At 47.1% G+C, this 15,659-nt stretch overlaps 1 protein-coding gene across 1 annotated transcript in view; it reads left to right on the top strand.

Moving 5' to 3' along the window:
* LOC119889395 (WD repeat-containing protein 18-like) overlaps positions 1–15,115 on the top strand; it is a 34,965-nt gene extending 19,850 nt beyond the window's left edge. Inside the window, exons 8-10 of the mRNA XM_038700323.1 lie at positions 13,458–13,621; positions 14,552–14,620; positions 14,976–15,115. Of these exons, the coding sequence (XP_038556251.1) occupies positions 13,458–13,621; positions 14,552–14,620; positions 14,976–15,104 (362 nt within the window). The 3' untranslated portion in view covers positions 15,105–15,115. The remainder of the gene's footprint in view (positions 1–13,457; positions 13,622–14,551; positions 14,621–14,975) is intronic.
* The last annotated feature ends 544 nt before the right edge of the window (positions 15,116–15,659 follow it).

The following is a 15,659-nucleotide window of genomic DNA, read 5'->3' on the forward strand; positions in this document are numbered from 1 at the left end:
GTAGTTTTGTTGTCGCTGTAGTTGTGGTGTTACTGTAGTTGTTGTGGTGTTGCTGTAGTTGTGGTGGTACTGTAGTTTTGTTGTCGCTGTAGTTGTGGCGTTACTGTAGTTGTTGTTGTATTGTCGCTGTAGTTGTGGTGTTGCTGTAGTTTTGTTGTCGCTGTAGTTGTGGTGTTACTGTAGTTGTTGTTGTATTGTCGCTGTAGTTGTGGTGTTACTGTAGTTGTTGTGGTGTTGCTGTAGTTGTGGTGGTACTGTAGTTTTGTTGTCGCTGTAGTTGTGGCGTTACTGTAGTTGTTGTTGTATTGTCGCTGTAGTTGTGGTGTTGCTGTAGTTTTGTTGTCGCTGTAGTTGTGGTGTTGCTGTAGTTGTGTTGTCGTCGTGCTGCCTCTGTGTGGTCGGCAGTGCCGACGTGTCGAACAGATGTAAATCCCAGAGTCGAGTCAAAGCTCGTGTCTCTGGAGGTGAATTTAACCTCTGCGGCTGAAATGATTTCTGGTCTCTGATGCCTCTCTGGTTTATTAATGAAGCTTCTGACCCGCCGGCCTCCGTCTCCCGGAGGAGCGTTCACGTTTCCGTCTCATTCATAATAAGTGATCGTGCTGTGGCTGACAGGAACATGAAGAAGAAACGCCCCGCCGTGATCATGACTGGCACTTTGTAATTAACCAAATCCTCCCGGTGCTGAAGGCCTGCTCACTTCAAACGGACTGTCAGGAGACGATAATCCCTCCTCTGGCTGGACGGACAGTCTCGTAGTCGTCGCCCGCCTCCGTCACGTTTCCGGACTTTCTTCCTGCAGCCGCCGACGCCGCTGCTCACAAAGAAACAGACTGCTGAAAGAAAAAGCTTCATCCTCCATGACGGCAGCGCTTCAAACCAATTTGTCTCGGCAGGACAGATCCTGCTGCTTCACATCCGTCTGCATGTTGGAAAATATCACTGGGAATTTATTTATAGCTTTTATTTTCAAATCACAACAAGATTAAACTTCATTATCCGGAGATTTAAAAACATTAGCGTGATGAAATATCTGCAACCGTTTTCATTCAGTTCAGTAACGGCACCACAGGGTCCATTCAGCAGCTGTTTTGGAGCTCTTGATCGCATCACATGATCCTTATCAGGTGGATCTTTTGGACCTCGAGATCGAGAATCTGCTGAACATGTTCATGTGATATAATCTCCAGAACAGATTCGAAATGAACCGTGTGGCGAACGTGTTCCCGCGGTCGAGATTCATCTGGGTCATAGTGTTTTTAGAATTCAGACAATTAAAAGATAAAGGAAAGAAATCCGTAAGCTGAAAGAAAACCGATTATCAAGGAAGAAGTTGGTGAAATAGAAAGTTGATTCAACCTGAAATGTGACACTGACGTAGAAGCAGTCTGATTAAACTTCACGTGACGGGCTTTAATTTAAGAAGAATGTTTCCTGCTCCGCTGTTCTGTCAATAAACTCTGTGATGTTTTGACTTTTTATTTTGGCACAGATTGAAAATGCTGATTAAAAACAGGTGACAGCGCCATCTACTTTTAAAACTAGGATGTGCAAAGGACATACACTCTCAGACCTCTTAATCAATGAATCCAGGTGTTTGATTCAGTCCCTTTGCCACAGGTGTATAAATCAAGCACCTAGCCATGCTGCCTTCACAGACATGTGAAAGAATGGGTCGTTCTACAGAGCTGGCTGAATTCGAGCGTGGTGCATCAGGTTAGTTAAATGTTTTCCCTCCTCGATACTCCACCGTTGGCTGTAAACAGATTAATGCAGAGTGAAACCACAGCAGCTGAGCCACGACCTGCAGATTACGTGAAGTTACAGAGCGGCGTCGCTGAGAGCCGCGGAGCAGAGTGCGTAAAAGTCGCCAACGCTCTGCTGACTCGGTGGCTACAGAGCTCCAGACCTCCTCTGGCTTTAACATTAACCGGGAGTTTCACGGGCGAACAGCTGCACGTAAGCCTCACGTCACCGAGCGCAAGGCCCTTTTCTGTTCCCCCTGCACAAAGCCAGGTCCATAAAGACATTGCTCCATGAGTTTGGTAGGGAAGAATTCGAGTGATGCTCAGAGCTCCAGACCTCAACCCTGTCCAACACATTTGGGTTGAGCTGGAACGGAGACTGTGAGCCGGGAACGTTAGTATCTGACCTCACAAACGCTCCTCTGGATGACACAAGCCAACAACAAGTGAAGTGCAGGCGAGATTACCTTTGATTGTCTGCCAGCCGTCATCAGCCACCTCGACTGAGTGGCATGTGCGAGCTCGGTGTTCCTGTCTGATGCTGGCCACCTTCACTCATGAAGCCGAGCAGATTCTCAGAAGAAGTCTGATTGTTGCAGGTGATTGAAGCATAAAACTGTCTGCAGCGTGAAACAGTTGAGTGGACGGGTCTAAAAGTTTCTTTTCACAACCTTCAGACTTCAGGAGGGAATTTAAACCTCGGACAGATTTTTGATTTCCGACATCTTTAATTGAAACGTGTTGCGTCAACATGAGAGGGTTTGTCTGCGAAGATGATTCAAAACGAGAGAATAGATCTAGTCACCCTGATGAAGCGGGGCTGCTGTGGCTCAGGAGGTGGAGCGGGTCGTCCACTGATCACAGCGTTGACGGTTTGATCCCCTCTTCCTCCTGATCACCTGTCATTATTAGATTCAGCTGCAGTTTCATATTTCAGTTTACGGTCAGTTGGATTTTATGTTTCTTGAATAAATGAACAGTTTGATATTTAGTTGGACGCTCAGACTCATCGTATCAGTGTAGGATCAGCGTGTTTCAGTTCATCTGTACATCCCTAATCAACGCGCATGGACAGGCCGCCCTGATCCAGTGCTGTCAGGGTGACTTGATCTGGTCCCAGGTGCTCCACTGTTTCATTAGAAAAACATGTCTTTATGTTTCATTCATAGAAGACATTTGGACACATCATTGTCTTACGTTGCTGAGAACTCAAGAACCTGCTGATCCGTTGTCTTTCTAAAGGCCCAGCTCTTCAGCTGTGTAGAAAACAGAACGGAGTGTGAGGTTCAGTCAGAGTTCATGCCGGCAAACAGGAAAGTGAGAAATGACAGATAGGAATCAGTTCCATAGTCTGATATCTCTGCAGAGCTGAATGTCTCAGTCCTCCAGGCTGTCGAGTCTAGACGTGTCGAATCGCCCGTTATTAAGAAACATCCGTCTGCATGACTGGGAGAGGCTGACGGCTCCAAGGGGACCTGAACACAACACGCCGCTTTTACTCTCCAGACACCACTTCGGGTCCCAGACTCTGGTCCTGGCTGCAGGACGGCTGCTCCGTCCCGTCTCTCGTCTGTCTCTGGACCGGGGTTCGCTCTGCCAAGTTTTTATTTAGTCTTTTAAAGTAAGTAGTGAAGTTTCAGTCACTGAAAACATTTGAGTCTTTTTCAGCCGAAACCAATAATTATTTCTCATTTAAGTCAAATTTATTTCAGGTTATCTGATGAAGAACACAAGTTGAAGGATCCCCTTCAGAGCCTACGCACTAGTTGGCTTCTCTGTGAAGAGCCTTACTGTGTGCGTCGTTCTCACCAGCTGTTCTATGGCCACGTGGCTTCCCTTCTGCTACAGTAAATGTCTTCCGACTCAAATGCTTTAAACCACCCCTCAGTCACACCCTGGCGGCAGAGGCTGCTCATCAGAAACTAATCGCTCGCACACTGACAAGACCGCCTGAAGCGTTTCTTTTTGTCTTCAGGTCAGTTTTTTCTTCAGTAACGAGGCACTGAAAAATATATATTCGTATTTACGGAGCTGCTCTGACGGCCCAGACTTCCCACCAGTTTTTGAACTGGTCTGTTCACAACGTGCTGGTTCATGGTCTTACAGTTCTCCTGTTGTTTAAACAAAAAGAGATGTTGGTAACATTTTGAAACTACATTTTAGTCCGGTCACGACATCACATGTCGATAAAGTCTCAGTTAGGAGTAGGGCTGAAACGATGCATCGATGAAATCGATTACTAAAATGCATCGACACAAATTCTTTGCATCGAGGCTTCGTTTAATCCATATAACTATATAACAAACTGCTTCGCATGGACATTTATTACTGTCACACGCTGTGCACACAACGTGATTATGATGCCGCTGTTTGCAAAGTGGAGGAAGAGAGAAAATAGTGAGGGACGAAGAAGAAAGTGTCCAAAGTCTGGGTTCAAGCTAAAGAAAAGAACAACTCTGTAAAGTTACCGTCCGTCCACTGTGTTCTGCCAGCGGACCCCAGACACGGTAACAGTAACTTTAGCATCTAACTGAAATCCTGACTGATTGTTGAGTTGAAGCCAAAGTAAACCGCAGTCCTCAGCTGAAAATGTTTGTTCTCCTTTTGGGGCCGTGAGCTGTCAGGAGTTAACTGGGTGTCGGGGAGCTGCAGCTCTCTGGAGCTCAGACGATCCCTCCTATCTGCATGTGCTGATCCATCCTTTCACCCAGATTCTTTCTCTTTATAATAACAAACAGCTGTTTCGTCTGCAGGATCGCCTCATTTCCTGTTTCACATTGTGTGTTTTCTTGACTTAATGTGGTTTGGAGAGCAGCGTCAGGTGACATAGTGTGAACGCCACAACGACTTGAAGACTCCCGTCACAAGAAGGCAAATTGTGTAGTGTGAACAAGCCTTTAGTATAACTTGTACTCGGGTGATGTTTGTGTTTGTAAAGCAGCTGTTGCGATTGCATTGAAGCTGAAGTAGGCGACCCAGGTGTGGTGTTCAGGTGAGTCCAGGTGTTCAGAGGACCCCTCGGTCTGTGTGTGGAAGCAGGGGGTTTTCTCGGGGAGTATCTGCAGTGTGTTGGCAGCTCTTCAGCCTCTAACACACACCCAGTCTGATTTATGTCTCCATGTTGGACCACATTCAGACCATTAGTGTAATTCCAGCAGCCGGAGCCAAGCAGCCAATCAATATTTGTAATTGAGTGGGAGATAATTAGTCAGTTTCTATTTCCACAACAAGCAGGAATCTACTTTTCAGTACAAACCTCCGTCCTCCATCACAGACTGGATTTATCCAGAGAGGAAGACTTTCTCTGCTGAAGTTTTTATCTGTAATTCACAACAGAGACGACACGATAAAGTGAGAAAACCTTTTAACGATTCCTTAAAAAACAACCGGAATAACCTGTAAAGAGCCAGACAGCGGGAAAACATCCAGTGGGTCTTCAACATTTCCGTCCCGTGTCCATACTTTAAATGTTGAACCAGTGTAAAGGGACACTAAGCGATTCTCCAGAGACAAACTAACTCACCCCTCCCTTCAGTGCCCCCCCAGAAGCTCCGCCCCCCCAAATTCATGGACGTACATTGCCATGGCGACCAGTACTACTCTGCTGAAATATGGCAGAATGCAGCGTCTGCTGGCCCGAGGGCACGTTAGCATTATGGCCTTACCAGTTTAAATGTCAAACCAGTTTAAATCTCGAACCAGTTTGAAAGGTAAACCGGTTTAAAAGGGGAACCAGTTTTGAAAGGTGAACTAGTTTGAAAGGTCGAACCAGTTTGAAAGGTGAACCAGTTTAAATGGCGAACCAGTTTGAAGGTCGAACCCGTTTGAAAGATGAACTAGTTTAAATGTTGAACCACTTTGAAGGTCGAACCACTTTGAACAGTGAACCAGTTTGAAGGTCGAACCACTTTGAATGGTGAACCACTTTGAAGGTCGAACCACTTTGAATGGTGAACCACTTTGAAGGTCGAACCACTTTGAACGGTGAACCAGTTTGAAGGTCAAACCAATTTGAAAGGTGAACCAGTTTAAATGTCGATCCAGTTTGAATGTCGAACCAGTTTGAAAGATGAACCACTTTGAAGGTCGAACCACTTTGAAGGTCGAACCACTTTGAAGGTCGAACCACTTTAAATGTCGAACCAGTTTGAAAGGTGAACCACTTTGAAAAGTGAACCAATTTAAATGTCGAACCAGTTTGAAAGATGAACTAGTTTAAATGTCGAACCAGTTTGAAAGGTGAACCAGTTTAAATGTCGAACCAGTTTGAAAGATGAACTAGTTTAAATGTCGAACCAGTTTGAATGGTGAACCAGTTTGAAAGATGAACTAGTTTAAATGTTGAACCACTTTTGAAGGTCGAACCACTTTGAACAGTGAACCAGTTTGAAGGTCAAACCAGTTTGAATGGTGAACCACTTTGAAGGTCGAACCACTTTGAACGGTGAACCAGTTTGAAGGTCAAACCAATTTGAAAGGTGAACCAGTTTAAATGTCGATCCAGTTTGAATGTCGAACCAGTTTGAAAGATGAACCACTTTGAAGGTCGAACCACTTTGAAGGTCGAACCACTTTGAAGGTCGAACCACTTTAAATGTCGAACCAGTTTGAAAGGTGAACCAGTTTGAAAGGTGAACCAGTTTAAATGTCGAACCAGTTTGAAAGATGAACTAGTTTAAATGTCGAACCAGTTTGAATGGTGAACCAGTTTGAATGTCGAACTAATTTGAAAGATGAACTAGTTTAAATGTCGAACCAGTTTGAATGGTGAACCAGTTTGAATGTCGAACTAATTTGAAAGATGAACTAGTTTAAATGTCGAACCAGTTTGAATGGTGAACCAGTTTGAATGTCGAACTAGTTTGAAAGATGAACTAGTTTAAAAGTCGAACCACTTTGAAGGTCGAACCACTTTGAACGGTGAACCAGTTTAAATGTCGAACCAGTTTGAAAGGTGAACCAGTTTAAATGTCGAACCAGTTTGAAAGGTGACTCGGGACGTGGATAAATGAGAACCAACTTCAGTCAGCTGTTGTTCATTAAAAAAGTTGGAGGATGCGTTGTGACATCACAGCAAGAGGACATGTGTCCTCGTTTGTCTCCGTCTCCCTGTGAATTATTCACGGCGTGTCGTCACGGCAGCCGAGCATCGTTCCATCGACCCGCTCGGATGTTAATGGCTGTTTGTGTCTCTTCACATTTCCATTTGAGTCTGTGAGCTCGGTCCTCGGAGACTGTTAATGAGGCGGCAGGTGGGGGGTCAAAGTCCTGCTCAAGGACACTTCAGCAGAGCCGACAGCTGCTGACAGCGTGTGACCTCACAGCTCCAGGAAACTCCATCTTTAATGTCCGGGTGAGGCTGTTACACCGCAGAGATGTTCGGGACAGCAGCAGTCAGGCTGTTTGTCCTGAAATGTTTTTATTCGGCGACTCGAGTCCCGTCAGCGCGACCGGTGGGACTCCTCCGGTCCAACATCAGAGGAATCCTGACCGTGAGGGGCTGCAGGAGATGGAGGTCAGATGAAGAAGAGCTTAACACATAAAGTAATATTTATGGATTAATGACGGACTCTTTGTTGCAACGTGTGGAGAGCAGCTGAGATCAGTCAAACTCTGACCGAGTTATTTCACAGCATACAGACGATGATCAGTCAGGTCAAGTCTGCTTTCCTGCAGCGTGTTGTTTATAATTTGGCCTGATTGATTGATGTCTTTATTCAAACATGCATTCTCACAGCACTGTAAACCAGCGAGGCTCTTTCTTGGTAAGTTACCTGACGTGTTCACCTGAACACAGGAAACCTACCCACAGTCACGTGGTGCTATGTTGTATTAGCATTGTTAGTGTTAGCGTTGCATCCTTGAATCGTTTCAAGTCTCATATCGGATCTCTTTTATTTATCTTTCATCATTTGCAGAGAACTACAGTTCTGAAGAAAGGTCCACTTTAGATCTGTGGTTGCCTGCTGCTGGGTCAGAGAGACTGCAGGTTAATATTCAGTTAGGAAGGAGAAGGAGAAATCTCCTTCCTGCTCAGACGACCACGTGACCTTTCCTGTAGCGCCACCCTGAGGACTCTACATGTTCACGCTGGCGGGAGCTCAGACTTCAGCTCTGAGAGCTTCAACATTAAACGGACGCTATTTAACTTTCAAATGAGGCGATGTCTTTTATTTTAAAATATTTCTTTCTTTGTATTGAACAATTTGCTGAATATGTTCCTTTTATTTTGAAACAGTTTGTCAGACTGACGGAGACAGGAACAGATCCGCTCACCTGTTTTTATATTTCAGCATCACGTCTCTCGCTTTACCTTCGAGGTCACCTGGCGGTCATTTCCCCGTGTTTGTTATTTTCTCGCCGTCTCCCAGGAGAACGCAGCTCGATGTTTTATTCAGCCGCTCAGTTACAGAAACATCAGCTCGCTGGAAAATGAAGACTGCAGACTGATCTGTGTGATGGCTTCCCCTGAGCACGGCCTCAAATATTCATTTCACATCAGAGCTAATATGCGAGGCAGCATGTATCATTTTACAGGATCCAGAACCAGGACGGGGTCACTGACCTGATGTGTGACGGCGTTGTTCCAACACGTCCTCCAACCTAAAGGACAAAACAGGTCGTTCATCCACGCCTCCCAAAACCCCACACGAGCGACCGGACCTTAACTGCAATACATAAGTAACGGACGTCACGTGACCTTAACCACGCGGTTAATGCTGTGAAGCGGTCACAGTGTGTCGGTCCGGGCTTTGACCCGCCACCTCCTTATATGGACTATATGCCTGTTTATAATCCGTCACCTGACTTCCTCCTTTGCTGCCATCGTGCGGCCCCTAGAGGGCGCTGCCGCAACAACCGTTGGGTCAGATAAGGAGCAGCACAAACAAGCTGCACTGCGCAGGGCTCCACGCTACAGTGAAAAACGTTCGAGTACGACTGAGTTTAACAAACTGTTTATTATACACACATTTATAGTGCGTGTGCGCTCCACTGTGGCGTGACACCATCAGAGGACTGTGGAAGTGAAGCCCTGATATCTGGACACTCAGTTCAGTCAAAGCCTTTTAAAATATTGAAACAGACATTTAAAACACTGGTCAGTCATCTTAAAAAACTTGTCTGTGATTGGGATTCACGATCCAGCAGCAGCTCCCACACCTGATGGAAACAAGACTAGAGAGCAGCGTTACCGTAACTTCAGTAAAACAGGAGGAGGCAGGTAGAAGCAGCACATCCTGACGTCCTCTCCACAACACGGAGGAGAAACTAGTTTAAATGAGTGTGGAATTATAACATTAGATAAAAAGTTACATTTGAGTCTAATTCTGTGCTGTTAATACGTTCAGATAGAATTTTACTGTATGCATTGTGATTCTATGTAGGCTTAAAGTAGACTGGCCGACTGTACAGCTCACCGCGTAAGAACAATGGCCGACCTCGCTCTCTGACTCTGTTAAAGCTGCGATCACAACCGCTGATGCAGGAGTTACACATCTGAAAGTTTACTGCAGCACGTCGACCTTTTTTATGTCCCGTCCAGGCGGTGATTGTTGATGAAAAGTGAAATTGATGAGCACGTCGATTTTATGAAAAGTTGCACATGTTTCAACAAAAGGCTCCTGACGCCGCTGAATATCCGGCTCGCTCGTTGCAGTTACTCGGTTACTCGCACGTTGTGCTTGTAAATCGTTTTTCCGGTTCGCATGCGAGCAGAATGGTCGTCCTGCCGCGCCTGCTCAGCTGTCATCTCCAGCGCGTGAATCCGCCGCGTCCTGTTTTAATGACCGTGATGCAGCTCTCTCTCTGTCATTACCTCAAACATCTTCCTGCTCCTCGAGCAGCTTGTCATCTTAAATGGATCCTGGAGGTAATCTGAAAAGAAATTAATTTGGAGAATCCCCAGACAGGAAGTTGGAGTGGCAGCAGGCCGGGGCTCGGCGCCGCGGGCGGGAGAAGAGACGTGGAACGGGCTTGTATTGTTGAGGGAGAGCAGTGTTTTCTGGGAGGACTGAAGGTTGTGTCTTTCACGACTCCCACGTGTTGTGATTTGGAGCTTTTGTTGGCGTGAAATGAGTCTGGCAGAGCGTCAGGCGGCGGCTCGGCTCTGATTCACTGATACACGGCAGATCAGGGGCCCCTCGCTCTTTGCGGCTTTCTTCTGATAAGCTGGAGGAAGGAAAATGTTTTCTCCTCCAGAGATTGAAGTGAGGCTGAGCTGTCGCAGGTTTAAACGGCTCCGTTCATCAACACCTGATGTTGTTTTCATGTTCAGGAGGATTTAAAGCTTCGGAGTAAAAACAGCTTGTCAGGGACGATTTAGATGATTTTACAAAGAGGCAGCAGAAGGAAAACTTGTCTGTTCTCTTCAGCTCAGTAGCCAACATCAGCCGGCTGTTAGTCTGTGCTGGAGGAGAATGGCTGACCCCCTTTGAAGGCAGCGCCACGTGGTGCAGGATCGAGTGACCCGGCTCGGTGCGGCCGCCTCAGAAAGACTGACCGCCCTCAGGCTGCCGTTTGAAACCATCAGGACGTTCATTAATCAGAATCAGAGTGATTCTCTGTGGGGGCGAATACCAGCGGCTCTGCCTTCGCTTCCAGCCTACACCGAGACCAGGACCACAGCTGGACCAGAGATCCAGAGCTTCAGCTCCTGGATCACCACAGTCCACGTCACTGCTGACATCGCAGCGAGAACTGAAATTTAGAAATTTTGGTTCCGGGTCGACAACAGAGTTCTGAAAACACGTCGGTCCTGTTTTCCTAGAAGATGGCGACCGGTGCAGCTGCAGCTCCGTGTCAAAGCCTGAATTTCTCTTTCTACCTTTCTACCTTTCTCTGCGTCCAGCGTGGAAAGACGCTCAGCGCCTCGTCACGCTGCTGCCATGTTGTAAAAACACGGCGCTCTCACCGCAGTGAACTGACGTAAGACGCTGACCTCAGGGCCCGTGTCCGACGCTCCTGTCACTGCAGGAGGAGTTAGGGGCCGTCTGAAAAGATCAATACGCTCCATTTCAGTCAACTAAAAATCTGCCAGCGCAGACGGAGACCAGCTGAAACATTTCACAGCTGAGAGTTTGGAAAGAAAAGTTATTTTACTGAAAAACAGTGCAGGTTGTAATTTCTGAATATAGAGACATCATCTGTCCTGGACGTCCTCTCCCTCACACTGTTCGTTCTTCTGTTGTGTTGTTGAAGTGCATGATGGGATTTATTGCTTTGTTTTTTACCGTGGTGTTGACTCGTGGCATTTCGCCGGTATGGACTACTAAATGTCTGGTACCTTCAGAGAACAGAGCAGAGCCTCAGAGCTGCTTAAATCTTTGACTGACGCATCAGAAGTGGAGCAGCTTTAATATTTCACAGGGAATCAGAAATTAATGAAGTCCATGATCGTGGGCTTCAGCGACACCTGGCAGGTAAAGCGACCCTCCCCTGATCAGATGTGTCTCCGTCTGACGGGTCGATTGATATTTTAAAGATGTGGATCGTTGCCTCTCTGGTGTTTTTACTGAACAGACGAAATGTCTTCGTCCAGTTTCAGTGAAAATAAGTTTATAAAGATGAATGCTTCATCTCGGAGCAGAAGAACTAACGGATTCAAAGCATGAAGTTCTTTAAAGCCGAGTCCGGTCTCTGGAGCTTCTGTTGGCTCTCCCGTCAGATGTGATGAAAGTTTGATGTTGAGTCTTTCACTCGGCCTTCAGCTCGTCTCCTCGTGTCACTGCTGAAGCCTTCAGCTGAATACCAACTGCAGCTCGACAGCATCGACGGACGAGGATGAAGAAGCGTCCGCTCAAAGGATGTTTCTGTCGGGACGGAGGAGTTCAGTCCTGCAGGATCAGCGACGCTTCGTTAGCTGGAAGCCACAGGAAGCAGACGGAAATGCTGATGTTTCTCTTCTCTTGCACAGCGTCGTTTTATTTTTCTGCCCGTCAGACTAAAGAACGAGTGCGGTCCTTCTGACCAATCGGAGCCTCGATGCAGCGTTCAGATGATGCACAGTGTGTTTGTAGAAGACTGACAGTAATGGACCAATCAGAGATCGGCTGTCAGGTTCAGAAGTTGAAGAGGCCCATAACGGGATAAAGTGAAGGTCGGCCGCAGCTTTTAGAGGAGAGTTATCTTAAAGGCAGAGGCTGAAAGGATTAACTTTATTATGAAACATAAAGACGGTGAAGGAGGAGGACAGGAAATGACTCAGACTGGAAACACGCAGGCTCCATGTCTCAGACTGGAAGCTGAGAGGAGGACGGGACCTGGAGGGCAGGTACGGTCAGAGCAGGGGAAGTGGGATGTGTTTTTCAAAGTAAAATCAGACTTTATTTGCTCTGCAGTCAGTCGACACACGGCTCTGTTCTGATACCCCCCCCCCCCCCCAGAGCCTTCAGCATCACACTCTGACAGCTGGCTGTTGAAGAAATGAGGGACCGTGGAGCTGAGAGGTTAAAGAAGTAAATCAGGGATGCAAACTAGTCCTTTCAAGCTAATTAGGAGAAGTTTCTTTTGGATTTTAATGCGCAAATGAAATGCTCTGTAATTATCCAGAGATCCTGTAGAGAACAGATGACGCATCTAGATGCATCGATTATCGTTGCCCAGAGAGTCCCGCCCCTGGTTCACACTACACCGACCTGGGCCTCCATGGCCGGGGCTGGTCTGGAAGAGGGGCCCTTTACATTATTAGGCGGGTGGTCATAATTCAGCTCATGTACCTGACCAGCCTTCATGCCAGTGGAAAGGAGCTGATGTTTGGCGGACATGTTTGTTAACGTGTGTGTGAGGTGAATTTATGAGCAGGTCATGTGACCTGGAAGAAAGCCACTTCTCTTTCTTCAGTAAAGTGTGACGGTAGGACTCCAGAGTGCGTCTCTCTCTCTCTGAGCTTATTGCAGGAACTCGTCCTCACTTTGATCTGCGCTGCCTTCAGGCTCCGTCCTCATTCTGCTGATGTCACAGTGCAGCTGACGGCTCATTGGTCTGTTAGTGTGCAGCTGCAGGAAGTGAAAGAGGAGAAGCAGGAGACAGAAACAACCAATCAGACGAGATTTATTTCAGCCAGTCACCTGATTCCTGTTAGTCAGGTCAGTCTGGTATCATCCCTCGATGGACAGAAAGTTAAAGATGTCCCTCTGAACCTCTTTAGGGACTGAAGACCTCATCGTGGACTCTGAGAGACTGAGATGGACTGTCTTAGGAATGTCTACTCTAAATGATGATCAGTTACTTGGGTTAGGGTTGAAAGACGCTTTCCAAGAACAGAACATTACCATCTCAGACGTCAGCTCTTATTAACGGTTAAGGACACATTTCAGTTCTGCTTTGCAAAGTCAGACTCTGATCATACGAGTCCCGAGTTCCTCGAGAGCTCAGGAGGTCTTCCTTTAAAGGGGGTGGGATCGGGTCAGACCAAGCTGGTGGGCTCTGCTCCTTCGTTATGCTGGCCTCTCGTTAATTAGATATTGTGATTCCGCTTGTCCATTAGGGACCTCCTGAGCCCTGCACAGGTCAGGGGCCCGCCGAGGCTCCTGGGGGACAGTTTATCAGTTTGCTGGACGGATTTAAAACCCTCATCATCGCTGCCGCCGTGCTCCTCCTCCGACAGACTGCGTCGATCTGAGGCTGTGAGCAGGAGGGATGAGTTATGGTTGTAACAGACATTAGTCCTGAAACCTGTGGACCTCTGACCTCACTTCCTGTCTGTGTGCTCAGGTCCGGTGACGAACGCCATCATCATGGCGGCTCCTGCTAACATGTTCCTGCCCGACAGTCGGCCTGCCATCCCTCTGCCACGCTTCAGCCGACACCTGCACGCCTCCGAGGGCGACGGGGGCGAGTCAGGAGAGGTGTGCGTCCGACTCGGACCCTACACTCAGGTGAGTCGCAGGTGAAGCGTTGATACCGACGGGACAGTTTGACTAAATGTGAACACGTTTCATTTAAATCAAAATGAACAAGCATGAACCTCGTAGATGTTAACGTCCATCATCTGTCCCGGTAGTGAAGCTGACATCCTGTTCAGACAAGGCGCATTCAGGACTAAAACTGTCGACCGTTTCACCTTCAGACCAAAAGACTTTTAATTTGAAATTAGGTTAGACTAATCCCTCCCACTAGAGAGCCAATCGTCTGCTTTTTAACAGCCGGGAAACATTTTCAGCCAATCGTGTGGCGGCGAGGAGCACGTGTGACCGGATCAGATCACTACCTGTCCGCCAGAATACGGTGTGACCTGCAGTCCTCGCAGCGAGCCTTCTGTAAACGGAGACGGTATCTGCTGACTGCATCCAGAACCTCAGTTAGCTTAGCATCAATTCCAGGTGGGAGGAGCTCACGGCGTCCCGTCCCGGCGCTCTGCATAGAGCCGTAAATGAAGGCGGTGTGGTGAAAGCTCGTGCAGCAGAAGTCTAACCTGCGGGGAGAAACTCTTTTTAAACCTTATTCTGGGACAAAGTCCTCAAACTGTGATTCATGCAGGTTTCATGGGGACCAGAGAAAGAGCCGTTCTGGCTCTCTGCCCGTTCAGAGAGAGACCTGATCCTGGTGGTCCCAGATACCTGAGGCCGAGGGGCGGGACTCTCAGCTGGGAGACGAGCGGCGAGTTCTCTGCGTTCCACCAGCTCTCTGAACTTTTTACTCGAATAAATAAACTAAACCCACAAAATGTCAGAGAGGAAATTTTCTTCCACCTGAAAAACCCGAGCGTGCGCCGTCTCTCTGAACTGCTCGCCCCAAAACATTCTTTTATTTTGAAAATCCAAAAGCGTTCAGACATTTATTTTGAAATGTTCTTCATGTGCTCTCAGGAGGAGGAGGAGACGTACCTGCAGAAAGCTGACCGGCTGAACTCGCTGATGAACGCTGTGACTGACAAGGTGAGAGGGGGGCGGGGCTGCAGGTGTTCCCTCACCTGTCCCTGGGAAGTACCCCTTTAACCTAGAGCCCTCGGAGTGGGCGGGGCATATGTTTGATTGAGCAGCAGGAGCATGGAGGTACAAAGTAAATAAGCCGGTTGTGGCGTTAATAAAGTTTAAATCTGAACTGAAACTAGAATTCAGACGCGGTGGGGTGTCGGCGCTACTCCGGTTTTAATCTGTATCTTATTTATCAGACGGATATTTTCTGTGAGGAGCATCCTCCCACAATGCATCACTCTGCTGCCATTAAAGATGCATGATGGGGGTATAAATCTATCTGTCTGATATATGTATAATGTGTGTTGTGTTTCAGTCGGTGTTCGGTGACGGCGAGAACACGAAGGTTCGAGTCGCAGAGCTCGAAGAAGAAGTTCAGACGCTGAAGAAGGTCAACAAAGATCTGTACGACTTCTCCAGCCAGCTGCTCACCAAGCCCACATAGACACATGTACACACAGTACACACACTCTGTACACGCTCTGTACACACTGTACACACATTTAAACACTCTGTGATGATTTAGAAAATAAAAGTCTTGTTTCTGTTGGACTTCCTGTCTGCTCTGTTGCTTTGTTGTTCCTGGCTAAGAGGGTTCGAACCTGTGACTCTGACTCTGTCGGCGACCCACAAGCACCACAACCAACCGCCAAACTACCCCAAACACCTCCACTGCCTTTATCTGACCCCTCTCTGATCCCCTACCCGCAGTCAGCTGAACTGAACTAACCCCGACACCTTTTTTTAATTAATTTTTTTATTTAACCAGATGATCTCATTGAGATTTAAAACCTCTTTTCCAAGAGAGAGCTGGCCAAAATAGCAGTATATTAACAAACGAGCACATGCACGACAACACAGAACAATTAACAATACCCTTACGATACATAAACAAACATTAGACCACTTAAAAGTACAATTTAAACATACCGTAGGTTTAAAGGATTTACTTATTTTAAAAGCAGTGACAACAATTTATAGCGTCTACTTCCAAGTCTTT

The sequence above is a fragment of the Micropterus salmoides genome, unplaced genomic scaffold (genome assembly GCF_014851395.1).
Source record: "Micropterus salmoides isolate LMB-PRFRI ecotype aquatic unplaced genomic scaffold, ASM1485139v1 Ms_hic_scaffold_5, whole genome shotgun sequence".
In the NCBI taxonomy this organism is placed as follows: Eukaryota; Metazoa; Chordata; class Actinopteri; order Centrarchiformes; family Centrarchidae; genus Micropterus; species Micropterus salmoides.